The sequence below is a fragment of the Pelodiscus sinensis genome, chromosome 17 (assembly GCF_049634645.1).
Source record: "Pelodiscus sinensis isolate JC-2024 chromosome 17, ASM4963464v1, whole genome shotgun sequence".
In the NCBI taxonomy this organism is placed as follows: Eukaryota; Metazoa; Chordata; order Testudines; family Trionychidae; genus Pelodiscus; species Pelodiscus sinensis.
Genome location: NC_134727.1, coordinates 41031422 through 41057881, shown reverse-complemented (window position 1 = coordinate 41057881; position 26460 = coordinate 41031422). Strand labels below are relative to the sequence as shown.

General features: G+C 54.0%; 1 protein-coding gene across 4 annotated transcripts; it reads right to left on the bottom strand.

Annotated features, from left to right (window-relative positions):
• Window positions 1-1850: 1850 nt before the first annotated feature.
• Window positions 1851-26035, bottom strand: FAF2 (Fas associated factor family member 2). 4 transcript variants are annotated; one of them, XM_075900695.1, is made up of 11 exons: window positions 25542-26035; window positions 13297-13365; window positions 10885-10962; window positions 9453-9529; window positions 6648-6786; window positions 5088-5173; window positions 4914-5005; window positions 4021-4198; window positions 3297-3468; window positions 3007-3150; window positions 1851-2568 (listed from the first exon to the last, which is right to left on the bottom strand). In XM_075900695.1, exons 1-11 carry the CDS (start codon window positions 25602-25604, stop codon window positions 2386-2388), a joined length of 1281 nt encoding a protein of 426 aa, XP_075756810.1. In that variant the 5' UTR covers window positions 25605-26035; the 3' UTR covers window positions 1851-2385. The 4 variants fall into 4 exon arrangements, with proteins under 4 accessions (XP_075756810.1, XP_075756809.1, XP_075756812.1 ...); XM_075900694.1 differs by having other exon boundaries at window positions 10828-10962; window positions 25542-26034; XM_075900697.1 differs by lacking the exon at window positions 25542-26035 and adding an exon at window positions 13664-14222 and having other exon boundaries at window positions 10828-10962.
• Window positions 26036-26460: the final 425 nt, after the last annotated feature.

Below are 26460 nucleotides of genomic sequence, written 5' to 3'. Positions count from 1 at the left end.
AGCCCGGCCGCCCCTCCGCTGGAGTCGCCTTCCCGCCGCAGCCCGGCCGCCCCTCTGCTGGAGTCACCTTCCCGCCGCAGCCCGGCCGCCTCTCCGCTGGAGTCGCCTTCCCGCCGCAGCCCGGCCGCCTCTCCGCTGGAGTCGCCTTCCCGCCGCAGCCCGGCCGCCCCTCTGCTGGAGTCGCCTTCCCGCCGCAGCCCGGCCGCCCCTCTGCTGGAGTCACGTTCCCGCCGCAGCCCGGCCGCCCCTCTGCTGGAGTCACCTTCCCGCCGCAGCCCGGCCGCCCCTCTGCTGGAGTTGCGTTCCCGCCGCAGCCCGGCCGCCCTTCTGCTGGAGTCGCGTTCCCGCCGCAGCCCGGCCGCCCCTCCGCTGGAGTCGCGTTCCCACCGCAGCCCGGCCGCCCCTCCACTGGAGTCGCGTTCCCGCCACAGCCCGGCCGCCCTTCTGCTGGAGTCACGTTCCCGCCGCAGCCCTGCTCGAGGCAAGGCCCCACCCAGGTACAAACAGCTTCTGTGAGCTTCCAGTGCTCCCAGTGGCTGCCTGGAGAGGCCCCCTCCTCCCCCGCCAGGGGCCAGCCCCGGCCTGTGCCCAGGGGAAGCAGCCGCTGCTGGAGGCGCCCAGCTCTCAGTGGCTAGCTCCCTTGGGGGCAGTGCCTGGCTGCTCACATGAGGAACAAGGGCCTGAAGCACCCAGCCTGGACTGTTGTGGCAGAGGACTTGGGACGGGAATCTGGGGGCGAGCCCCAGTGGTGAGGCCTGACCCCTCTGGCAGCAGAGAGCCCGGGCCTGGGGGAAGCAGCCTGGAGAGCGGACCCAGCTCTGCAGCAAGGCCAGCGTGGAAGATGCAGCCGAGAGACAGCTGAAGAACCAGGCGTGACCAGGCTCATGCAGGGCTCCAGGCCTCCGGCTCCTCCACCCGGCAAAGCAGGAAGGGCCCTCAGCCAGCAGTCCCTGCAATCAACAGGACAGGAGTTAGGCTTCCTTCCAAGGCCCACTGACGCTCCTGCGCTCTGCTCCCACCCGCCCCTCAGTACTCCCCCCCCCCCTCCCTGGCACAGACCCCTCGTCTGCAGGCTGGAGCCCCAGCGCACGGGCAGCTCTGGACATGCTGGGTCCAGCCTCTGAGCAACTCAGGCTGGGGTGGCGCGTCCCTGCTGAGGCCCCAGCTGCTACTGCACACACAGGTACGGTCTCTGGCTTTGCCAGTAGGACGGGGTGGGGCTGAAATCTGTACTTGGAACCCAGGAGCAATGGCCGACGGGCACGGCGCAGCGGGAACGACTCTGGGAACAGAAATGGTCCCGCATGGGCTCCCGCAGCCCCCCCTCGGGCAGTGCAGACCTGCAGCAGCAAGGGGGAATTCTGCTCCCCCGGAGCTTTGGGGCCACACCGCAGGGCTCACTGGAGGGAGGCTGTAGAGCAAGGTGCCGGACTGGAGCCTCTCGAGGGCTGGCACGATCCCGGAAGGGCTCCCCGCCCCAGGCACTAGCACAGCCAGGCTGCGCCAGAGCTGCCCCCAGAGGCTCCCTGCACTGGACCCCTCTGCAGGCAGCACCTGGCCAGCTCAGGTGACCTAGTCTGGACTCTCGCCCCATGGCCAACCCCACCTGGAGGGCCAGCTCCGTGGGCCCCTCAGCAGGGGCGGGAGCCATTTTCAGCTGCCTTCTGCGATTCTAGGGTGACAAGGGTGGGGCTGGATGCCACAACCCAGGATCCAGAGTGACTGCCCCAGGGAGCCTCAGATTAGCAGCGCTCCAGCTGTACGCAGGCAGCTCAGCCGGCCCCCACCCACCCCACTGCTTGGCTGCCGGCATGGGGAGCGGCAGCGAAAGCACGGACACCACGCAGGGCTCGCACGCTAGAGGCAGAGTTTATTACACTACGCAGGCTAAGAACCCCGGGCAAGATCCCATGGCGGTAAGAACTCCAACCAGCTCTTTATCAAAAACTGAACACCATTGTCAACTCCAGTCTCCTTTGGTCGGTACAAAGCAAGAGAGCTAGTCAAAGGGAGGGATTTATACACAGTGGGAAGCTGAAGAAATTCCGTCTGTCCCTGCCCACCCCACACAGCCGCACACGTGCAGTGCCCTTTGGCCGCCAGGAGCAGCAAAGTATCACATCTTCACAAGACGGCAGGCCTGGGCCTTTAGTATTTCCGAGAGAAGCCACTGCTGCCCCAGCCCAGGGAGCACCGAGGGTAACGGGCCCCCTCTGCCCTCCAGTGTAGGGGGTGACTGGGAGTGGGTGAGCCGTGGCCAGCGCAGACACAGTGTGACTGGCGCAGTGACGCGTCTCTGATCCCTCATTTGTACGCAGCAGTCTTTAAAAAAAATATCGTGTTAGATTCATCTGCATTTCTCCTCCCAGCGGGTCTGGGAAAGTGTCAATCGTCCGTGAGGTCCTGAACAAAGAGAACTTCCGTGTGGCTGAGTCCCGCCTCCTGCAGCGTGGGGGGGTTGGGCCACTCCACTGTCGGGAGGCAGGGCAGGACGCGGCGGGGGAAGTTGGCCTCGATCTGGAACTTCTCGGGGCTCTCTTTCAAGGAGAACAGGAAGTCGTGGATCACCTGGAAGGGAAGGCAGAGGCGTTTGAGGATGGAAAACAGCGCACAGGGATTCAGGGGAGCTGCTCCAAGGCCCCGCTAGTCTCTTAGCGGTCAGCAAGGGAACCACAGCATGAATCCTGCACAGGCCACCGAACCAGGCCGCCCACTAGGGACAGCTGGTTGGTTTCTCAAGACCCTGCCTAAAGCATGCCAGAGGCTTGTCTCCACGCTGCTGGGGAATCCGGAGCACAGGCCCCCCAGCCCCTGGACGGAGCAGAAAGCCCAGGGTTAGGAGGGGATTAGCAGGATTTCACCTTCCACCTGGTCTAGGACTCTTCTCTCGCTTCCCTGCCAGCCGGCCCCTCCCCCATGCAAGCACATCCCCTCTGCCTCCTGAGGCCTAGCAAGGGTGCCTGGCAGCCCTGAGCATGGCCACTCCCCAGCGGGCCAGCCCCTCACCGTTAGCGACTGGGTGAAATGGAATCGCCTCTCCACTCTGGAATCGTTGGGCAGCTTGAAGATGATCTTCACGCTCTCTGGGTCGTCGGGGTGCGGCTCTGGGGGGAGGCACTCCGACCGGCGCACCTTCTCCTCCTGCAGAGTCTGGAGAGCAAGGAGGAGCTCAGCACCGGGGCCAGCCCGGAGGGGGACGTACGAGGCAGGTGCAGGACTATGCGAACTCAGTGCCTGACGGAAGCACCGGGCAGGTGGGTCATGGAGGGAGGCAGCCAGCCACATCTGTGTCTTACCTGGCGCCGTCTCTCCTCTGCTAGCTTTTGCTGCTGCACCTCCTCTTCCCTCCTCTTCTTCCTCTCCCGCTCCTCCTTCTTCTTGCGCTCCTTTTCCTGGTCCGCCCGCAGGGAAGCCAGGTACGCCTCGTCCTGCTGCTGCCTCAGGACCTGGGTTTGGTTCCTCTCTTCCCTGCAATGCCAGGGAACGAGGGCTGGTTAATAGCAGCATGCCCAGAAGGTAGGCAGGCCAGGGGGAGCACAGCAGTGCCTGCCGCACGGACACCTGCTCCAGCGAGGGGCACATAAGGTGCCCCGCTCCTGAAGCGGGGGCTGGGCTCAACAGGACTGGATCCCGGCCCAGACAGCGATTGAAGGCTCGAACAGAAGGCACAAAGGGCCGCAGTGTGGGCAGGGCCAGGCACACGCTGCACAGAACGCCTACCACAGGCCTGAGCGCTGAAGGGCCCGCGCCGCGGGGGCGGGGAGCGAGACGCAGCTGGGCCCACGTCGGTGCCGGGACAGGGGGGCGCCAGCAGGACTCCACAGCCCAGCCACGCGGAGATCCAAGGCCCAGCTGCTCCCTGGAAGTGCCCCACGTTACTCAGCTTTGAGCAGGGAGTCCCCCATTCCCAGAATGCAGCGCGGCCTGAGCCACGCCAGCACCTGCACTAGCCACCGAACGCCCTGCCGCTCGCCCCCCCCAGCTCCACGGCGTGGCGGGCCCCGCGTCCCAGCCCAGTACCTCTCCATGCGCTCTGACACCAAGTACGTCTGGTTGGCATCCATGAGGAAGGTCAGCTGACTGATGAGGTCATCAGGCTGGATGAGGCCCTCTAGACGTCCCACCACCGTCATCCTGCGATCTTTCAGCATGATCATGGCCAGGAACGGGTAGGTGTTCTCACGCAGTGCCTGGGACACTGGGGCACCGACAGACCCATCGGCACTGGCTCTCCAAGAGAGGGGCCAAGGGGTCCCGGGAACAGAACCGCCTCGCTCCGGCTCTCCTGCCAGTCCTTCAGACACCAGGGGGCCAGCCCAGTAGTGCGACCCAGCAAAGCTAAGCCACTCTCGGCCAGACAGAGCTGTTCCTCCTGAGACACCTCCCGGGCCGCCGCCGCTCACTCTGGGCCACTAAGGGCCTGAGCTGCCACACGAGCCACTTGCTCAGCCGCTGGGAGCGGACATGCATTGAGCACACCCCTCGCAGGCACCCCAAGGGGCGGGCCCCCACTTCTCGGGAGGTGCCTGTAGGTGGCAGGCTGCAAGGCCTGGCGCTGGACTAGCACGAGAGGAGAACCCCAAAGAAAGCATCTGTGGCCATTCTGTCCCCGGGCACACCACAAACCACTGTCACCAGGCACCAGCTTCCCCACTCGGCCCAAGGCCCCCTGACAAGGCCTCTACAGAGAGCCAGCGTTGCCAGCTAGCTCTGCCGACACGACCGGCAACCGCCAGCACGAGAGGGGTCTCTGGGCTGCAACGCTCCTCACCGAGATGGCAGGGCCTCTGCGCTACAGAACGAGGCCGGGAGCAGCGCGCTAAGGTGGCCCAGGCTTGTCAGCCCAGCACCTCCGCCCGGCACAGAACACGCTGTCTGCAGTGCCCGCCGTGGGCTCAGCAGGGGGCGCTCACCTCTATAGCCCTCTGGCTTGTTGGTGGAGCATGCCCAGAAAAGCATCCGAGTGTTGATGAGGGTGATCACCTCTGGGGCGCACAGGGTGGTGCTGAGGAAGAGAAGAGAGCACAGGCATGGAGCGGCGTCCCACGCCCCCAGACAGTCACCAGAGAGAACTCTCGCCAACCTACCGACAGAATTCGTCTGAGTCTTGGTGCTCGTCCCCGTGAAGATAAACCAACAGGAAGCGCAGCTCCCGCTTGGCATCGTTCAGCGCCTTGGGAGGGGCAGGGAAAGCGGAGTTAGAGGGGCACAGGCATTCTAACACACCGGAGCCCCTCACACCGGGGTGCCTGGCCGGGCCCCAGCAGGGCAAAGCACAGCACACCTCAGGCACCTCGACACAGCAGGGCCAAGCCGGAGAAGCTACGCAACCCGAGCGGCATCAATTGCGTAGCTCAGCGCAAACAGCCGGTTTGGGCCTTTGGCGCCGTGTGCACAGCAGTTATTTCGAGAGCGCGCTCTCCCATAGGAACGGCCAGACTGGGGCAGACCAAAGGTCCATCTGGCCCAGCAGCCTGTCTGCCCACAGTGGCCAGCGCCAGGTGCCCCGGAGGGGGTGGACCGAAGACAATGATCAAGTGATTTGTCTCCTGCCATCCCTCTCCAGCCTCGGACTAACAGAGGCCAGGGGCACCATTCCTACCCTCTGGCTAATCGCCTTGTATGGACCTAACCTCCCCTGACTCCCTTGCTCCTCGTGCAACTAGGGTGACGGAATCGGAGCGAGCAGCCCGCTATTGCAAAGTAACGGGCTTGCTGTGTAGACGCGCACGATGTTATTCCGAAGTAACGCTGCAGTGCAGACAGCCCGAGTGACCTGGGAGGGCTCCCACGGCCCAGAATCACGGGTGGCGTTTAGCTCCATTTTCCAGTCTGGATGATGTAGCTCCAACCTTCAGCCACATCTACTGAAACACGCTACTGAGCTGATCCATCACCAGGACCCTCCCCTCTCAGCTGAACCACTTCGCTTCCCTAGTTGCCTGATTCCACCACAAGCCCGGCCATGGCGGAGGGACTGACTGGCCGAGTCGCTGAGAGCCCCCTGCCCTGGCAAGCTAGGCTTGGATTCTGCGGGAGAGATGACCTCAGGCCGACTACTGCTGAGGGAGAAACCGGGGCAGTGGAGCTCTCTGACACTCTGCTGCCTGCAGCGATGGCCTGCCACAGAGGGTGGGGGAAGGAGACATGCTAGGGAGCCTCTCCTCTTCCGGGAGGAACGGGCACCAAATCTAGCAAAGCTGGATCTGTTCTCTCCTTTTAGCCCCTTCCCCGAGTTTCTGAAGTTACAAGGCTAAACCCTGCCCAGACGTGCACCTCCAGTGGGCTGCGCCTCAGGACGGACGTCGGCCCCATGGCAGCCTGTAAACCAACACTAGCCGAATGAAAGACGGGGCGTGGGCTTCCAGAGCACAGCGACAGCCGAGGAACGGCCACAGCAGCTTCACCTTCCCAGCTCCAGTTCGGCATGTGGCTGAGCCTGGCAGGGACCCCACCAGGGCAGATGCCTTCGTGGGACGGACCTAGCACTCTGTAATCACGGGCTCCATTTCCTCATCACGGAGTCTGAGCATTAGTACTGGACTTTGCACGTGCAAAATGGCTTTGGCATTCCTCTTCGGGCCAGTGCGCCAGGCAAGAGCAGCACGACTCTCCCACGTACCTCTGCATCAACACGCCGTACTGACCTGGCTGTACGTCCCCCGGTAGAAGACAGGGTGTATCCGCCCATACTTTTCCTCAAACACGTGGATAAACGAAACAATATCACGCACTGGGTCCGTGACCCTACTGCGCGGGTCAGCGCGTATAAAACTCAGAGCAAACCTAGGAGAAAAGCAAACGACGCTGGAAATTCAGCTTATTGACTTTCCGAAGAACGCCCTTCGACCAACACGTCCAGCTCTCTGTACCACACCTGACCACCCGACCTGAAAGCAGTGCCCAACCCCTATGTCTGTACAGAGCCTAGCACCACGGAGCAGTGAACACTGCTCTCTTCTACCTCCCGCTGCTCAGAGCTGGCAAACAGGAGACTTGTAGACAGACCGCGTCAGCCACGTCCAGTATTCATAGGAGCCCAAAGCGACAGACTCTCTCCCCCAAATGCCAAGGCCGGGCAGGGGAAGGACACTGAGAGGGGGCACAGTTAACTCCCTGCTAGTGCTGGCCGGCCAGAAGGGAGCAGGAAGGAGGTGGGCCATGACTCTCCTGTGCCACAGGCTCACTTGCTATGCCCCAGGGAGCTTCGGGAAGCACGCTGCCTCCTCGACTCGCCGTGCCTCCAACGCTGCCTCTGGCTAGCGTGTCACTTCCACATGCTCGCTGCCATGGCGTCTGCAGGGGCACGTAGCCCCTCCCAGTGCTGTGTCTATCTGCCCTCGCAGGAGGAGCTCTTTGAACCCACCAGTACCCCACTGACCACTGCAGAAGCACCCTCCAGAAAAAAATCGAAGGCAGGTAAAGTTCCATGCTCGGCGGCATGAGCTGATTGCCAGAGGTCAGGGCATTTCCTCACCTGCACTCCCGCCGCAAACAGCGCTGCCCAGAGGTAGCGAGTGAGCACACGTGGACGGGTCAACGCTCGGATAAGCCACAGCCAGAGACGAGATACCAGATTTAAGGGATCATTCGTCCTAGACTGGCTGGCAATTCACAGGGAGCTGGTCGGACCAGTCTCTCCAGAAACGCAGTTCTGGTGCCCAGAAGGTCTAAGGCACAACTGTCCTTTTTAGGGCGCTGCTGGAAGAGGCGATTATACCAGGGAACCAACACTGCGATAAGAACAGAATTACAGCCTCTTGTCTGTGTGTCGGCTCTTGAGACTCAGCTGGGAGGCAGGGACAGTATTGCCCTACACACTTGTCCTCAAGAGACATTCCTAAGTGTGTCCATTCTTTGTTCGGTCTCCACTGTTAGGAACTGCAAGTGTCAGCCGGACTGAGTTAATACCCGTGTTTCCTTCACAGATTCATAAGACACTGGTAGAAATAAAATCATAAAGCTGTAGGACTCAAAGGGGCCTCAGGAGTCACCAAATCCTACCTCAGCACAGCAGGCTGGACCATCTCTGGCAAGAGTTTTTCCAACTTGTTTTTAAAAACCTCCAGCGCCTATTCCAGAATTTAACCCCCCTTGGAGTTAAAAAGGTTTTCCTAATTTCTAACCTGAATCTTCCTTGCTGCCAATTAAGCCCAACACTCGTGGTCCTACCTTCAGTGGACGTGGGGGAGCAATTGACCCCTCCTTTCTTTATAACAGCTGTTAACATGCATGAAGACTTATCAGGTGTCCCACTCTTTTCTCAAGTCTGAACAGGCCCAATGTTTTAAAACTTACACACAGGTCAGGTTTTCTAAACCTTCTATTGTGTCTCTTGCTCTCCTCTAGACTTGCTCCAATTTGCCTGCAGTTTGCTCCTGAAGCGTGGCACCCACAAACAGGTACAGGACTCCAGCTGAGCAGAATGGGACGGTTACCTGCCCGTAGGACACTTCTGTGACTACAGCCCAGAATGTTAACTTTCACACAGCTGACTCATCTTCAACTTGTGATCCACTAGAGCTCCATGTACTTTCCAGCAATGCCACCACCTAGACAATTATTCCTCATTTTCCTCCCTAAAGGCTACCTTTCCTGGCTTTCATCTCGTTGAACTCAGACCAGTTCTCCAATCTGCCAAGATCATTTTCCACTCTAATCCCGCCTCCCTAAGTACTTGAAACCCCTCCCAGCATACACTTATCTGCACATGTCAAACACAAACTCTCCCACTTCATTATCTATGAACATGAATGAAAATATTGAACAGTATCAGATCCAGGAATGACCCCACTGGGATCCAGCTAGATAACCCCTCAGTTTAGTTAACAAAGGTTCACTGTCACTCTGAGTACGGCTTTTCCACCCGTTATGCACCCACTTTGTACTCATTTAAATCAAGACACATTTTCCTAGTTTGCGTAGTATGAGACTCATGTGCGACTGTCAAAAGCCTTACTAAAATCAAGACATATAATATCTACTGTTTTCCCCCATCCACTAAGCCAGTAACCCTGCGGAAGGAATGAACTAGGTTGGTTTGGTGTGATTTGTTCTTGATAAACCCATGTAGGCTATTCCTTATCCTGTTATCTTAGCGCTCACAAAACGATTGTGTCAGAATTTGTTCCAGTATCTTTCCAGGCACTGAAGTTAACTGGTCTATAATTCTCTGGGTTCCCCTTCGCTGGCTCTTGTGACCTCACCCGCCCTCCATTTTCTGCTATAGAACATTCATATGTTACTAACCACTATATTCTAGCTCTCCAAGACACAGAAACCACGCAACGCTACCGAGAACTTTGGATGTGTAAGTAACTATTTGATTACTAGAAAACCTGATGTCTTATTAGGCTTAACAGAAAATTCCATCCAAAAGCAGTGCAGCCATACTGGAGTTAGATTTTGTATTGCCACAATCAATAAACAAACCAGCACAGAAAAGTACTTACCTAAATATATCAAGTAATGTGTAATAGGTAAATCGGAATGGAAGCATTATCAAATAGTAACCCCATCCTAACAGGCCCTGAAATTACAAACAGATTGTTAGGTATTTATCCCTGCCCACATTCATGCAAACGTTCCTCTCTCCAGCATCAAACACACTGCCAACCATGTGAAAGACTGTGTAGCCCAGTGCTGTGAATTCAGGCAACCCAAATTTTCGAACAGCCACCAACAGGTTTCTCACTTGGAGAGCACAACCTGAGACATTTAGGCATCCGAAAGCCAGTGGCACAGGGATGTTAAATATCGGTTAACTGAATAGTTGAGTAATCTCATGAATTCTTATCGGTTACTTGACTATTCTATAGTACCCAGGGGCGGGGCCGGCAGCCAGCGCACTATGGCCCCACTCTGAGCTGCTGCCTCTGTATCAGAGGCAGCAGCATGGGGCGCCAGTCAGGAGCTGGTCCACAAGGGGAGCCAGTTTAAAAACCAGCTCCCCTTGTGGACAGGCTGCCTGTCACCCAGTGCCACTGCCTCTGATACAGACAGAGCAGTGCAGGGTAGCAGCAGCCCCCGGCTGCGGGGGTGAGGGGAGAAGACACAGTGGTGGTGTCTGAGCTTCCAGACCCGGCACAAGCCAATACACTTTAAATGCAGAGCCACGGGGGGGGGGGGGGGAGGGGTGTCCTGGACCTGTCACAAGCCAGGACTCAGCCGGGCTGCTAGCCAGCCTGCTAAAAAATGTACTTGCCAGGGGAGAGAATGCGTGTAGTCTATAGCATTAACCTATCAGCTTCTGCGTATCAGTTAATCGACTCCACTACTACATCCCTAGTGGCCACTTCCAAAAATTAGGCTTTAATCTTCCATCTCAATTTCCCACCCTGTGAAATAGGGATAAAGCTCTTACTCATCTTATAAGTTCTGTGGAGACTGGAGTGTTATGCAATTGCTATATGTTAACTCTGCAGTCAGACTAATTGCTAGCAAAATCGACTGCATCACTTCAGCAGAGCGTCATACAAAGAGAGAACCTCCAGCAGGAACAGACTTTCATTCTAGCTGAATTGGGCCACGTGAGTTGGGGTTCTGCTCTGCCCTCACTCCCAGCTTCACGGGCAGGAAGGAGTTTGCTGTGTACAGTGAAAAATACAGGAAAGGAAACCATCCCAAGCTATAAGGGAGAGGGTAAGAACCGTTCTGCCTAGGCAGCTGCACTGTTGGTAGCTTTCAAGAAAAAAACCCCACTTCGAACCAAGAAAGCAGATCTGATATGGACACAAAGAATTTCTTTCCCTGTTGATTTATTCCTTTCCGTCTTCAGAGATCTTACCCATTCTCAAAGAGACAAACCCAAACTAGTATATAACTTGCCCTTGGTTGTGGCCTTGAAACAACATAGCTGTAGATCCTGTGGTCAGCTGTATTAACCTGCAACGGCCGGGATGGCGGCGGATTGAAGACACTTGGGACGCCCTCTTGCTCATTCAACCGGTCCTGTACAGCTGCCTGTCACAGAAGCAGCAGGAAAAGGGGTTCATCAGGAATTGCAACGGATACATGCAGATAAGAGAAAATACACTGGCTCCATTCTGAAGTCTGTGTGTGGTAGGTCTTAGTTGTCCCTCTGCCTAGGGCACTGGGCACGTGCAATGTAAAATCACTCTCAAGCAGCTGCTGCCAGCTTCCAGATAAGGTGTTTCCAAGGTGCCTTGTATTTGTACAACTGCTTACACGGTGCTGTCCAGCGGGAGAGCTGTTCATAGCCCTGAGTACCAGTCTCGGCCCCTGAAGTGGCAGTACCGGGGATAGTGCAGGCACATGGCCCGGTGGTCAGAAATGGAATGTCAGCCACCATTAGGAAAAGGATCGGAAGAGAGAAAACCGAGTGCCATAAACCATGGTACAGCCCTAGGCGGAGGTTGAATTCCATTCTGTCCATCTGCTCTCAGCCACAGAGAGACTGAATTTCAAAAAAGGACAACATAACGATCGGGGGCTTGAAACAGACTCCATAGGAGGAGAGGTTAAAAACGAGTCTGCTCATCGGAAAAGAGAGACTACTGAAGGGGAATGTGTCTATAAAATCGTGACGGGTGTGGAGAAAGGATGTACGTGTTATTTACTCCTTCCAGGAACGCAAGCAGCAGGGCAGGAGCTACCCAGTGCAATTCACTGGCAGAAGGTTTAACACCACAAGGAAGTATTTTTCACACCACAGTGTCTGTGGACCTCATTTCCAGGGGATGCAGCGAAGGCCAAAAGTATAACAGTACCTAAAAGAGCTAGGCAGGGGATATAGGCCAGGTCCAGCAATGGCCATTAGCCAAGAGTCCCTAAGCTCTGACTGCCAGAAGCTGGGACGGGATGGATCACGTAATTGCCATGTTCTGTTCGTTAGCACTGTCGAAAGAGAGGACGCTGGGCTAGAGGGTCTGCCCCCGTATGACCATTCTTATGGGTCCCGATCTCAGAGGGTGTTAAGGAGCGGGACAGAGCCATGTGCATGCTGGCTGGACGGCTTGTTGAGGGGCAGGGGACGGCATGGCTGAAGACAGAGCGGTGTAGCTGGGTACTCGGGAAGCGAGCCAGAGGAGCAGAGATCTGAGGCATGGACCGAAGTGGCAATAGTACTAGGCTCCACAGCACGTGTGACGGGGCTGAATTCGGTTCCCAGCTGTTGCGAGGTGGGAATGCGGGGAATATTTCTGATTCCACTAGACGCCTGGGTGACGCTCTGTGCTTTGCACTGTGTGTACAGAGCGTGAAGGGGTAAAAAGCTCTTGGTGGAGAGCAGGGGCCGTGGGGTGGGTGACTCATACTCACAGGGTGGCTGAAACCAACCCATAGCAAGAGAGACTGTGGAAAGAACAGGAACCCCAAGCACCCGCACGTCTGCTCGGGCCAAGCAAAGGAGAGGTGCCCCAGCAGAGCAAAGCCTCTAGCTGGGGGAGAAAGGCATCATGCAGCTGGGTTAAGAGCTGGCCCTTGGAGAGACAGGACCCTGCCTGGGCTGCAGGCCAAAGGCCCAGGGACAGGGAGAAAGCCAAGACGGCTTTGATAGCAGCATCGGGCCCCTGGCGTGGGAGTGGTCAGGCTGAACTCCTCTCAACCTTCATCCCTCTCTGCAAGCCTCAGGCCATCCAGCTTTGGTGTGCCAGGCCGCTGTTCTCGGAGAAGGTCACCTCGGCAGCTGCAAACACTCCCGTAGCTATTGCACCCCAAGGGGGGCAGGACAAGCCCCCCAGGAACCTGGCTGGGCTGGATTCGCTGCAGGGAGCCATGAAGACGGACAGGGATTGCTGATGCCTGACGGTCCAGTTTTGGAGTCCATGGCCTACCCCCGTATAACCACATAGGCCCCGGGGGCTGGCGCTCTAGCGTGGTCACTTCCAAGGGACAGGCTGCAAGCTGAAGCACAGCTCAGACCCTGCTCACACTCCCCAGCGTTAGCGAGATCTGAACGCACCCGCTACATGGTCTCCCACTTCCACCTGGAGACCAAAACCTGCAGGTTAGAGACGGGAGGGTGCAATCTCAGTTCACAATTTCCATTCAGAGTGAGTTGCTCATTGAACAGCCACAATGAAATGAGCCCACCTCAGGGTCTTACCAATAAGCAAAGGAATCGAGCTTGCTGGGGCGGGGGCATTCGAAGCTGGGCAGATTACTTCTGACGTGTAAGTATGAGGATTTGATAACGTGGCCTTGGCTATAGTTACTCCTACCACTATAAGGATCCTTTAAGAAAGGAAATTCTACTTTCAGAGACCCACAGTTATTCAGACTCTTCATCTTAAATCACTGAAAGAAAAGTGCCCCTCCGATACTTCTAACTCGTACCTCTATGTTCCAGTTGTGCTGCTCCAGGGTATGACGACAGTGGTCCATAGACTCTATGCCAGTCAAGTCCTGGAGAAGGAAGGAACAAACCAAGGATGAGTGCCAAGGGAAGCGTAATCGCTCTATAGCTCACTGCTGTATTTGAACAGATGAGTGTTACCATAATACAAAATTAATAACCAGAACCTGGGGGGGGAACTTCCCTCCAATTCAGCATGAATGCTTCCAGCGGTTGCCCACGAGAATCTTGCAGCTTCTGTAGGTATTCTTATTTCTGCTGTGAAACGCTGAGCTCTCGGGCAGGACTTCCCATTCTCCCAATAGCACGTAACCCTCAGCAGTCCTGCAAGGCAGGTAAATCTCTTACCCGTTCCCGGCTACAAGCCAGACTGAGAAATCCAATCGGCCTTACTGCTGGGAGCCTTCCCCTCCACTTCAGAAGGAATGGGCGGCTATTTCTAAAAGTCAGTGCGCACAAACATCAGCCCCACAGCTCCTCCCCTAGGGAGTGAGGGAAGTCACTGGCAAGCCTCCAACCCTGTTCTCAGCCACAATCCATTGCAACCAGAAGGCAATTCAGGTGAAATGAGCGATATTATTGAAGATGGAGCATTTTTCAGCTTTGCACTGTTTGCGGAAGTGTTATACAAACACAGCACTCTAAACATTGCACAAGTACTGAGTTTCAGGTCACCTTGCACTAAAACCATAAATCACAGACCACATAGCCGCCGGGGCACTCTGTGTTCAACACAATTTGAATCTTTGCTAATCAAAACTTCTGCACAACACCTCACATGGATGTGGCCATCTGACATGGCATAACTTCTGGATGAGGAAAAAATCTTTGACTGAAGTGAACATTCCTGTCATTGTGCCAGAGAAAAATGTCTCCCTCCAACTACCCGCTGTGCCCATCACATGGTATGGGGCTAGATATATAGATTTATGGAAAACCATAAACGTGCTTCTGTTAGCCCTGTACTAAGCTCTTTCAGAGCAGCTTGCCAGGCAGGGTGGATAAAAAAAAAAATCTGATTTTTTAAAATAAAAAAGCAGTTTAATTTAAATTGGATTTTCTAATTTTTTTAATTATAAATAAAACACTACATTTCTCATTAAAAACAACAGGTATTAAATCTTATGATGAACATGCTTCACCTACACTCAAAGCGTGGCTCTAATCTGGCCAGCCAAACAACCAGCTTTTGCTTCTTGAAAGTTCTGGGCTTTCAATTTGTTTCTCAGCAGACTGACGTGCACAGACAGACCCAAGCTGGATCTGATTGTTCTGGTTCTGAGCTTGTGGTGGCAGGTCTGGCCCAAGCACAGCAGAGTTAGTTAAGACAGTAAGACAATGGATAGGAAAGGATGGAGCCAGCATAGAAAGGAACAGTGGACTGGAAAGACAAAGGGGAGACATTATTCATCACACACAGAGTTTCCTATATTCCCCTAAACTTTTGCCACAGAAAAACAGTCATGATTTTTAGGTGTAAAAGTGTCTATCTAGAAATAGTTTGAAGACATTAGTTCCTTGGGTAAAAAAACAAAAACAAAAACGTGTCAAGTGTTAGTGCAAGATGATCCAGGGCCTAGCTGTAAGAATGAAACAAGGAAAACTGCTTATTGGACAAAATGATATGTATGAACATGTAGATTTGTCTGGAGAACAATGTGGATCAACCTTGCAATGCATCAATCTTCAAGACTCTCGACGCCTTTTAGTACAACTGTGATTACTATGTTGGATGTTGCTAGGGAAAAAAAAGCTTGGCTTAGCTAGCCTTTATAGCTTGATACAGAGGCTGCGGTGTGGGGGAGGGATGGTGGACAGGCAGACTGGCTTTTAAGCTGGCTCCCAGTGCGCACCAGTTTGCACCTCCCTCCCCACACTGCTGCCTCTGATAGAGAGGTAAGAGTATGGGAGGAGGGGGCAGCTGCTCTCTGGGAGCCAGGATACATGGGGAACCAGCTTATAAGCTAACTCCCCCTGCATACCGGGAGCCTGTGTGTAACCGTAAAAGCTGACCAACAAACCCAGGCGTACCTGGTTACACTTTCATATCCCTAGTTCACACTGGACTCCCGGCATCTGTGCTGTGCACACTAACCAGGAGTGGCTGTTCCAATGAATAGCGCAGGGCACCATGGGGAGGTATCCCAGTGCACAGCCAGCACTCTGTCTTTTGGGAAGTTTTGGCAATGCATGGTGGGGCAGAAACTAGCTGCGCAGAGGTGACTGGGAGCAAGATGTCAATTTCTCAGCTTACAACTGTCTCCATTCCAGGAGACAACCATGGAGCCGGAACAGCTCTGCACTACTATTCTAAGTGCTGCAAGCACACGCCACACAATCCTCCAGTGTTAGCAAAGCTGCAGGAGGAGCCACAGGGAATGTGATGATTTGCTGGAGGGCAGATCGCAGTGAGACATAATGAGGACCAAGTCAAGATCGTTGGTGGCATTCATGAAGCAGCTGCATGTAATGGAGTGCTGCTTCTAGGCCTGAGAAACGAGCACTGACTGGCGGGAATGAATCGTCATGCAGGTTTAGGACTAGGGATGTAAAATCCCAGTCAACTGCTTAACCTACCCCCCCCCCCCCGGCCACAGCAGCTCCCCCCCCCATGGTGTGGTGGACCCAGAGAAGCTCCCAGTTAATTGGTCACGCCCCTACTTAGGATGATGAGCAGTAACTGCAGAACGTTTGGATGCACAGAGCCACGGTCCAGGATCCTGGTGCTGAGCTTGCCCCAGCCCTCCAGCGCAGGGACACCAGAATGGAAGCTGCACGGACAGCGGAGAACCGAGTAAATCCCACTGTGGTGATCTGAAATGCTGGGTCGCTACCAGTCAGTAGGAAGTCATTTCAGAGTTGCAAAATCCGGTCTGGGAGCCACTGTCCTACAAGCGTGCAGGGCCATTAACTGTCTCCAGTTAGGCAGGACTGCTCTTGGCAACATGCAGGCCACAGTGGATGGATCTGCAATGGGGTTCTCAGACTGCAGTGGAGCAAGAGAGAGCATGCTATCCCTAGTTTGGCATCAGATCACCTTGCCACAGGATGTGTCAGCAGAAAGGGCTACTTTGCTATGGTTACGTAAGCACTGAATCGTCAACACCCACACTGACTGGTCAGGGAAGGCACAGGATGCTTGAAGCCTCAAGAACACAGCTCTGAAGAAAGCTACAAGCAGGTTCTCTCTTTCCCAGCCAAAAAGACATGGGCTTCTTGGAGGTGTCTATGGTGGCGTGCACGGTGGCAGCGGGATCTCTGCCAAGTAGGCATGCAGCCCTCTGTAAAAGCAGCAGGTCTGCAGTTCAGCACTGGATGGATCCTTTGCCTCCTGACATGCCTGTTGCAGCTCCTTTGCTTTCATGCAGTACTGCCACTGCTCTCTCTTGTATCCCTTCTGCAACTGCCAGGCAATCCGTTCCCAGGTGTCCTCTTCTCCCCACAGGTCCAGGAAAACCAATACTTCTGGTCTATTCCCAGCCAAAATGCATCTGGAGCCGTGGTCACCAACCAGTAGATCGCGATCTACCAGTAGATCTCAGGGGCTCTAAGAGTAGCTCTTGAGCCCTCTCTGAACTGCGCGCCTGCGCAGGACATTTACATTAGATTTCCTCATTTGAGGAGCAGCTACTCACCGAGCAACAGCACAGGTGAGTAGCTGTGAGAAATGGTGGGAATTTTTTTTTTAAAGTAGCAGTATAAGGATAGGGGATAGCAAGTGATGGAGAGGAGGAGAATAGAGAGGGCGGGGCTTCAAGGAAGGGGTGGGGCGGTAGATCTTGGCTTGGTCGGTCATTTAAAAAGTGATCTTGGGTGTAAAAAGGTTGGAGACCTCTGATCTGGAGTATGCAGCTGGCATGCTCAGCTAGGCAGCTGCGCACAACAATAGAGAGCTGCTAGATGTGCTTGCCAAACTGGCCAATGCATGTTGAAAATCTACAGAGCTGAAACAGGTTGCGGGAGGGGGAAGGCAACGGTCTCTGCGACCCCTGAGCAGTGGAATTCATAGCTGCAACCAGAATGGTTGTTTCAGGTGCTGAGCTGAGAGACAGCTGCAGGGTGCCTGTTAGGGTTAACACAGGTAATGTAGCTTCCTCACTTGTACAGTGCCGATCTCAGTCCATTGACCGTTACTGCATTACTCTACCAGCGTGCTTACCTAGCTAGGAGACATTTAAATGTAGACACGTGCACAACTGGGCTGTCACAAGGTAGTTTACGTTGACCCAACTTTGTAGTGTAGCTTAGAGGTCAATGCATGTACATTCTGGATGCCTTTTCAAAGCACTGGACCTGACTGGATACAAGCACATCCTTTATCCCTGTATCTGCTATTTGTTCAAGCATTTGAGTTTTTACAATGCTGCATCTAAGCCTTTGAACAGCATATGCTGTAAAGTTCCTGATCACCATCTCTTAATAACCGTGAAATGCTGCTAGTGATTGCCTATTTACAAGACTCTCTGTTGCTAACAGCACCTAGCAATAATCCTGATGTTAACAGGACCGCCTGCCCTGACAAAACATTCTCTCCTTTTTAAGTTTTGCAAAATATAGCATAGTTGAATCTCTCTAATCCAGCACTCTGGTCAGGTATATCCGTGGCCCAGCATGATTTTAAGTTAGCTGGATGTCCACATATCAGTGTGGCCAAGTTTCCCACCATCCCATAAAGTTTATTTACAGCCACCAGTCCCAGCTCTCCGGGTTCTGTGCTGATATTTAGTTCCAATTTACCCCAAAATATATTTAAGAGCCCAGTAAGCATTGGAAGTGTTGGTGGTACTGCTAGATAACATTGACCTCCTGTGGTTCGGCGAATTCTCTGCTTTGCAATCGGTAAGGTCCCAGAATGCCAGAGTAGAGAAGTTCAACCTATAGCAGTCTGAATGAAAAGCAAATATACATCAGTTTGTTACTAAGGATGTTAAAGAGGCAGGAAACTGACTAACTGTGCAGTCGATACAATTTGTACCAACTACACAATGAGTCGACAAGGGAAGGCACTCTGTCCCAGTTTGTGCCAGTCCAGGAGCTACCCCCTGGCAGCTCTTCAGTTTAAATGTAATAGGAGCCAGGTGTGCAGGCAGTCCGGCTCTGTAAAGGAGTGGAATGGCCACCCACTGAGCTGGAGGTGGAGGAACGCCTCTGGGAGCCATTTTGGGCCCAGCCTAGCCCCGCCCCCTCACCTGACCGGAAGTCAAAGGGCGGGACTAGGACTATAAGAAGGCTGCCTGGGAGCTCAGTCAGGGCCCAGCCTCCGAGGGAGCCGGAGGCCGGCCCAGAGCTCCTGCCTTGGGAGGCTAAGACCTGGGCTAGGCTGTCCTCAGCCACCTCCCTGGAGGTCTGCCAAGGCTTCCCTGCTGAGACTACTAAGGCCTTGCCCCGCCAGCCAGCAGAACAACCCGAGGACAGGCCCGAACCACTAGACCGGCTGGACCCCCGGTGGGTACTGGAACGCGGGGCCGGACGAGCCTGCGGGACGCTACAGAGCTCCGACCCCTCAACCCCTGGATTGGGCCGCCTGGACCCTGCTGGGACAACACCGACCTCGACTCCCCGACGGGCCTGCTGGAGCTACAGGTACTGGGGAAGGGGGGGGTGAGAAGTGGCCCGGGGGTAGCCGGGCAGGGAGGCGCCCGCGGCCAGCAAGTTACAGGCCGGAGCCCTGCTGAGCCAGTCGCAGCTGCCCGGCTGCATTCAGGGCCCCTGGGCCGGGGCGCAGTGAGGTGGGTGGGCCTGCGCCCCCTTCCCCCCCCCGGTACCCCGAACCGGGTGGCAGTCTTCCCCCTCACCGCAAAGGCCAGTGCCCTACCGGGCCCGCTCCTGAATGAGGAGCCCCTACGAATGTGGGGTTGGTTGGGCTGCCCGGCTTGAGGGCCTGGCCTAATGGACTGTGTTTGTGGCCCGCCCTGCTCGAGGGCATGGGCTTACCTACAGTGCGGCTGAGACCGACCGTGCGTCGGGCGGAACCCCTAACAGGGGCAGGACTAGACTGGGAGCCCAGCCCGGACCTGAAGGAAGGCCGGCACGGCCCCCACTGTGCTGAAGGCGGAGGAGCCGCCTCCTGAGGGCCTACCAGCCTATCACCAACCCATCATCCCCCGGAAGGGGACAGCTTAGAGGCTATGGTTGTCACTGCCGGAGGGCAGTGACCTAAAGGGCGACGTGGCGACGAGAGCCACCCGCTACAGGCTCCTACTACATTTAAACTGCAGAGTTGCTGCAGGGATAGCTCCTGGACCAGCACGAGCCAGGCCAGAGCCGGGCTTGCTCAGTCCCAGCTCATATCAGGTCCAGCAGCTCCTGCCCACAGCCAGTCTGGGCTGCCACAAACAGCAGCCTCCCCTACCCCACGCCACTGTCTCGGGGGGAAGCGGGGGGGGGGGAGATAAGTGACAAGGCAGACACAGTGCTGGGGGGAACTGGCTCATTTCCCCCTTGATGCCTCTATCAGAAGCAGTAGGGGGTGGGGAGAGAGAGTAGTCAACTCAACTACTCGCTTACACCCCTCTCTGTTACCCAGTTCCATTAGTTATAAAATTAATGGAGTTTGGGTAACACTTATGTATGTGTGGGGTTTTTTTTTTTTAATTTAAACTCCACTTCACTTTAGTACTGCCATCATTGTTACGGCCAATAGAGATTAGGGATGTGAAAGGTTAACTGGTTAACCGGAAACCATTATCCTAAATGGGTAATGCTTACCAATTCCAGTTGACCACAGGGGCTGGAGCAGCTCTCCACCTCCCAGGACAGGGGGCTGTTCCAGCCCTGCAGGGCCCACTGTGGACAGAGGCTGCTCCAAACAAGAGCAGCCCCTGTCTGTGGCAGACCCCTAGGAGGGCTGGGGTACGCATGGAGCTGCTCCAATCCCCATGGGTTACCGGTTAACTGGAAACGGTAAACACCGTTAACCGATTAACTGTTCACATCCCTAATCGCTATACAGTAGAATCTCCACTATGTCAGCACCAGAGTCACAGACCTACCGGACTGCTTTTGGAACCAGAAGTCAGTCAATCAGGCATCAACACAGATAGCTACCCCCCCGGTAGCTGAAGCTCCAATCCCCAGTACTCCTACCTGGTCTAAAGCCCTGATACTCGAGTATGTTTGTACTGTATCGCTCTGAATTCACAGGCCTTTCACTTAATTCTTGTCCTTTTACTTAATTCTTACTACACCATCAGATAAATATAAAGAGTTAACAAAAAAAAACCCGAATCCCAGAAAACTAGCGCTCACAAGCAGAAGACAACTTAAAACAGGAGCTCAAAACAAGCTGAATGAATTGTATAACTAAAAAAAAACCCTTAAATTACCACAAAAGAACCACAAAAGCCCAATTAAAAACAAGCATCTGGAAAGTTCAACATTTGTCTCCCATATATTACTACAACTTCTCATACAAGGTACAGAATCCTAAGGAAAAAAGGTTGAATCTGCTTTATGAGGCAGTTCGTTCCCTTTGGTTTTGAGATGCAGATTAAAATACTTGATAGCTACTCAGATCAAAATCATGAGAAGTGGAATTCAGTGCTTCAGTAGCATATTTGCTTAAGAGGTTAGGCCTAGCAAGAATAAAATTGGGGGTTTCATATATTAGACTTCAAGGAAGTTGCTGTTTCTCTGGTAGATCCATTTGTTGAAACATCATATAAAGGATCAAGTCTTTATACTCTCATAACTGGAACCACTGTTAATTCACAACCCACTGCCAAATTCCAGAGAATTATGTTTCCAAGGGTGAAGAGCATCTGACGTCTAGCAATACAAAAGCCTTTCTAAATCTTTTTAGAAGAGACTTTCTTTACAAGTGTGTTCATCACAGTTAATATAAAAACACTGGATATTCCAAATACCAGAGGCAGTTTGCTAACAAGGTTCATAGCCCCACACGCCTCGAACTAAAGAAATGTTGGGCTCCTTTCAGCCTGACTGCCACTATTTTACTTTTGTTAATTAGGTTTGTTGCCTTTGAGTGGCAATTCAGTTTTGAAAGCAAATTTCTTTCCATCATAACAGAAACTATCCCATTCTGCGTCTGCAGAGGAAAGCCAATGCTCAACCATCATTATATTAGAACAGTCTGAAGTTTGAGAATCAGGCAAAGCAATATCACACAAACATGGACTGATAATGTCTCAGGGGGGTAGCCGTGTGAGTCTGTAACTTGTAGAGATGGGAAAGCGTAACTGTGTATATGGTTACAAGCAGGATCCCAGTACGTGTCCTGCACTGCTGTCTGATACAGAGGCAGCAACACAGACAGGGGGAGGACAGGCAGGAGCTGGTATGCATGGGGAGCCCTGCCCTCTGGGTGAAACCAGTTACATGATTACTTAAACCCATTTTAACATCCCTACTCCTGTGGCACCTTAGACTAACAAATGTACTAGCTTTTGTGGGTAAAACCCACTTCATCAAATGTACTGGAACCATGAAAGCTTATGACTTAATACATTTGTTAGTCTCTAAGGTGGCACAGGACTGCTTGTTGTTTTTATAATCAATAATGAAATCCTACAAAAGCAGCTTCACTATGTTCTAGCTGGTAACAAACAGAATGGCATCTCTTTCCGGAACATCCAAACCTACTGCTTCCAACTCCATTATCCACCTTCACCCACTCTTAGCTGTATGCCTTTTTCATTCTGTCCCTGAAACAGCATCTGGCCACCTGTCAGTTACCACAGTGTCCTGTCTCTCCTTAATACTGGGCTATATCTTGTTTTCTTTCCATTGCCAGCAGAGTGGGTGGGTATAATGTGCCTTGTACACCTATGGTGCAGTATACATTACTTCCCCTGCTTTACATTTACATGTGCAGACTATTCAGAAACACACATACCTGGCTGCTGTGTGGTTTGTGAAATTTATCCATTGGGACATCTACCAAACTGTAAGTAGCAAGAATGTTTAAAACATATTCAACACATTTATGCAGTGGTGCATGAGCTTACCACTGTTACCAAATATTCCAATATGGGGCAAACGGCATTAAATAAATCTGGGGGCTGACAAGTTACCAGGCACTAAACAAAGGACCAGACTTCTTAGTAGGTTTAAATGTGAAAGATGAGGGTGGGGACATCATCATTAGGTCATGGGGCAACCCTAGAGAAAAGCCAGCCCTCTGTCCCACCTGCTGCTGAGACAGGAGACTATTCTGGCCACAAAGCCTGCTAGGGGACTCCATCTTTCATATCAGCCTCTGGCTAGCAAATGTCTCAAGTTTGAAACTCCCTCTTACATTAGCGAATTAGCTGTCTTGTCTCTTCTCCCCTCCACCCGGACCCAGAGTTACTTGGCTGCTGTGAAGAGTGAGGAAGACTCCATATTATATTCCAACCTTTCAGGGGGGGAGTTAAGTCATCGTCCTCCCTTATGAATAGTCCAGGTTAAATCTCTTTTTTATTAAGAATTTATTTAGATTTCTATAATCATTTAAAAACTGATCAATAACTAAAGTCCATGTGGACCTTGCAAACCACCCAGGGATGGCCTTCTGCCTCCATTGTGACTGTCTCTTTATCATCTGCCAATGTGGTTTCTTGACTTCCACTCCCCCTCTGCCATGTTCACCTATATCTGGGCCATGCATGCTTTGCAAAACTCTCTTGGGGTCACATCTTCAGTATGTGCTTTTTAACCATGCACATTTTATTATGTATGTGAAAAATCACAATTAACATCTGAATAATTATAGTCAACGTTCACAAACAAAGCTTCTGGGTAACTGACGTTCAATGCCCTGTGTTATTTAGGTCAGATTACATCATCAAAAGGGCCCCATCTGGCCTTAAAAAAATGACACTTCTACTTAGTCACCATTTTCCAACAAGACTACTAGAATAAAATGGATTTTGTTTGTAAGATAAGCCATTTTGAAAACACTTTTCCAAAGTGAGATTTCCCATTTTCTTAATCACAGCATCGCCAAATCATCTTGGCCAATGCTACTGTAAACGAATACTGGAATGTATAATTTCAGGCAAGCAGCCTAGTTTTAGTGAAGTTAATGGTGCGGACTCAGAATGCTTAACAGAATACCAATCTCTCCATAAAAACACAACAAATGGTCTGGTAGCACTTTAGAGACTAACAAAACATGTCGATGGTATCATGAGCTTTCGTGGGCACCGCCCACTTCTTCAGATGACTGGAGTTAGAAGAAGTGGACTGTGCCCACAAAAGCTCATGACACTATCTACATGTTTTGTTAGTCTCTAAAGTGCTACCAGACCATTTGTTGTTTTTTTCTGTAACAGAGTAACTTGGCTACCCCCTGAAGCTCCTGAACATACAATCTCTCCATAGTTACTTATGTATATCTTTAACATTTGAGCATAGCATTTACAGATAAGTGACTGAACCATGCCTACCTATGTATCTAACAGGAATGAAAAACATCCAACCGGTTAAACAAATTGTTTAATCGGCTAACTACTGGTCACAGGTGAGGGAGCTGTTCTGACCCTGCTAGCCTGCTGCAGCAAGGGTCCTGCTTCTCTCAATGGCTGGATCCTCCAGTTAACTGGTAAGCACGCCAATAAGGCTAATGCTTACTAGAGAACGGTTTAATCTTTTATATCCCTAATATCTTTTTCCAATACCATCAAACTGACAGAGATAGCTTTGTAGTTAAAATACAGTATTGTGAACCTGAAGATCGGGAGTTATTTCCTATTCTGACTCTCACTATTATTATTTGTATTGCAGTAGTACACAGGAGCTCCAATCATGGACCAGACATAATCACATACTTCTTGTGTGGCATTGGGCAAGTCACTATGCCTTTATAAAATGGGACTAACTAATCTGCCTTTTGTAAACTGAGATAATTAAGAGCAGGGATGGGCAATAAGCCAGAGGCAGATTATCAGCCATTTATTTACCTACACGTCTGCAGGCATGACGGCTTGAAGCTCTTGTTGGATGCAGATCACCATTCCTGGCCAATGGGAGCTGTGGGAAGTGGCATCCCAGTCCACGCTGCTTCCCATGCCTCCCATTGGGTAGGAATGGCCCATTCACGGCCAACAGGAGCTGAAAGCAGCCATACCTGTGGAGGCACAGGTTAATAAAGCACCAGTGACCCACCAAGGGCTAACCGTAGGGAACTGTGTCTGGTCCATGGGCCACTTATTCCCCACCCCTGCTTAAGAGTCATAAACCATCAAGCTCTTCAGTAGCAAGGTGCTACTGAAATGTGAAGCAGCTGTAGAGTTTGAAGCATCAACTGAAGAATACTGGCTAAAGGTGAACATGAAAGTTTGGAAAGCAGGAGAGTAGACCATCAACATGATCCAGGATAACAGTCCCAGTGCTTAGACTGTTTATGGCTTTACAAAACAGCCTCCAACTGAAAATATAATTAATAGAAATTACAGTTTATGCCAAACTCTTTACTAGAGTTAGCTTTGTTGCTGGCAACAGGTTTCTGAATAGCTGCAATTAAATTAATTGGTTTCTCGATAGCCATTTTACTGAAGAATAAAATTCAGAAGCAGCACAAGTAGTGCTGGAGTTGTCTGTAGACTCAGACTGACAAAATCTATGTAATCGTACTTGGAAGATGAATTGGGTAAGGGGTGTGACTGACTAGTCAATTATCCCATAAGCAAATGCTCATTGGATAGTGGATACGCTAGTTGCTTCCCCCCCTTGCTGCCTCGATCAGAAAGAGGTGGGGGGAAGGGGAGAAGAGGTGAGGGTGCTGCAAAGTGGCAGCGCCCGGTGGAACCCTGGAATGCTGTGCACAGCCCGGGGGCTCCATGCAGCACTGCCGGGAGCACGGGGCCAGCGGGGGGTGGCTGGAGTCCCAGCGCTTCGGGGCACGAAGTGCGGCCTGGCCCTGTGCCAAGTGCACGAGGCGCCGATCGGCCAATTCATCCGCATGGAACGGGACCCCCCCCCCGGTGTGTGGAACCGGCCCGGTGCCCCCCCCCGCGAGGAGCGCGCTCCAGGGGCCCGCCCTGACCGAGGCGGAGGCTCCGGACACGGCCCGGGGCGCGCGGCCCCTGTCCCCGGGCGGGCCGCCTCCCCGCGGGGCCCCTCCCGCCAGGCCCCGCCACGCGCCAGCGAAGCGACTGACTCGGCCCCGCCCGCGAGGAAGCCGCGAGCCCAGGCCCGCGCAGAGGCCGGAGCCGGCCCCGCAGCCCCCCCGCAAAGCGGGCCCGCCGGGGGGGGCCCGCTCCAGCGACCCGCCGCCCCCCCGCACCTGGAACTGCAGCAGCTTCTCGGTCTGCTCCGCCGTCAGCTCGCGCTCCTCAGGCGCCGCCATTTTGCCGCTGCCTCTGACCCGCCGCTCCGTCACTCTCCGGAACTGACGTCGCACGCCGCCCCGCACTTCCGCCCCTACGTCGCGCCCCTACGGCGGGCAGGAGCCGACGCCAACGGCCGGCCGGAAAGGGCCGAGCGCATCCGGAGATGCCCGAACCTGGCACTGGTTCCACGTGACCTCCCGGCGGAGGCTCCCGAGCGTGGGACGCAGCTCTGCGGAGAGCCCTGGGAGCCGGGGGTTCGAGACCGGCTGCCGGCTCCCTGCCGGGCCCACGTGGGGGAAAGCTGCCCCCGCCCAGGCCTTCGCCTGGCTCCACGGGAGCCTGGTTCGAGCCTGCCCCAGGCGGCTGGGCGTCCCTGCGCAGTGTTCGGGGCTTGCCCGTCTCGCCACGGACCCGCTTGTTTCTACACTTCCTACCCCTCAGCGGATTCCTTCGTGCCCGTGGGAATTAACCCCCCCCCGGCCCAGGCTGCTCCCCCACTCCGGAATTCACCCCCCCCCGGCCCAGGCTGCTCCCCCACTCCGGAATTCACCCCCCCCCCGGCCCAGGCTGCTCCCCCACTCCGGAATTCACCCCCCCCCCGGCCCAGGCTGCTCCCCCACTCCGGAATTCACCCCCCCGGCCCAGGCTGCTCCCCCACTCCGGAATTCACCCCCCCCCGGCCCAGGCTGCTCCCCCACTCCGGAATTCACCCCCCCCCGGCCCAGGCTGCTCCCCCACTCCGGAATTCACCCCCCCCCCGGCCCAGGCTGCTCCCCCACTCCGGAATTCACCCCCCCCCGGCCCAGGCTGCTCCCCCACTCCGGAATTCACCCCCCCCCGGCCCAGGCTGCTCCCCCACTCCGGAATTCACCC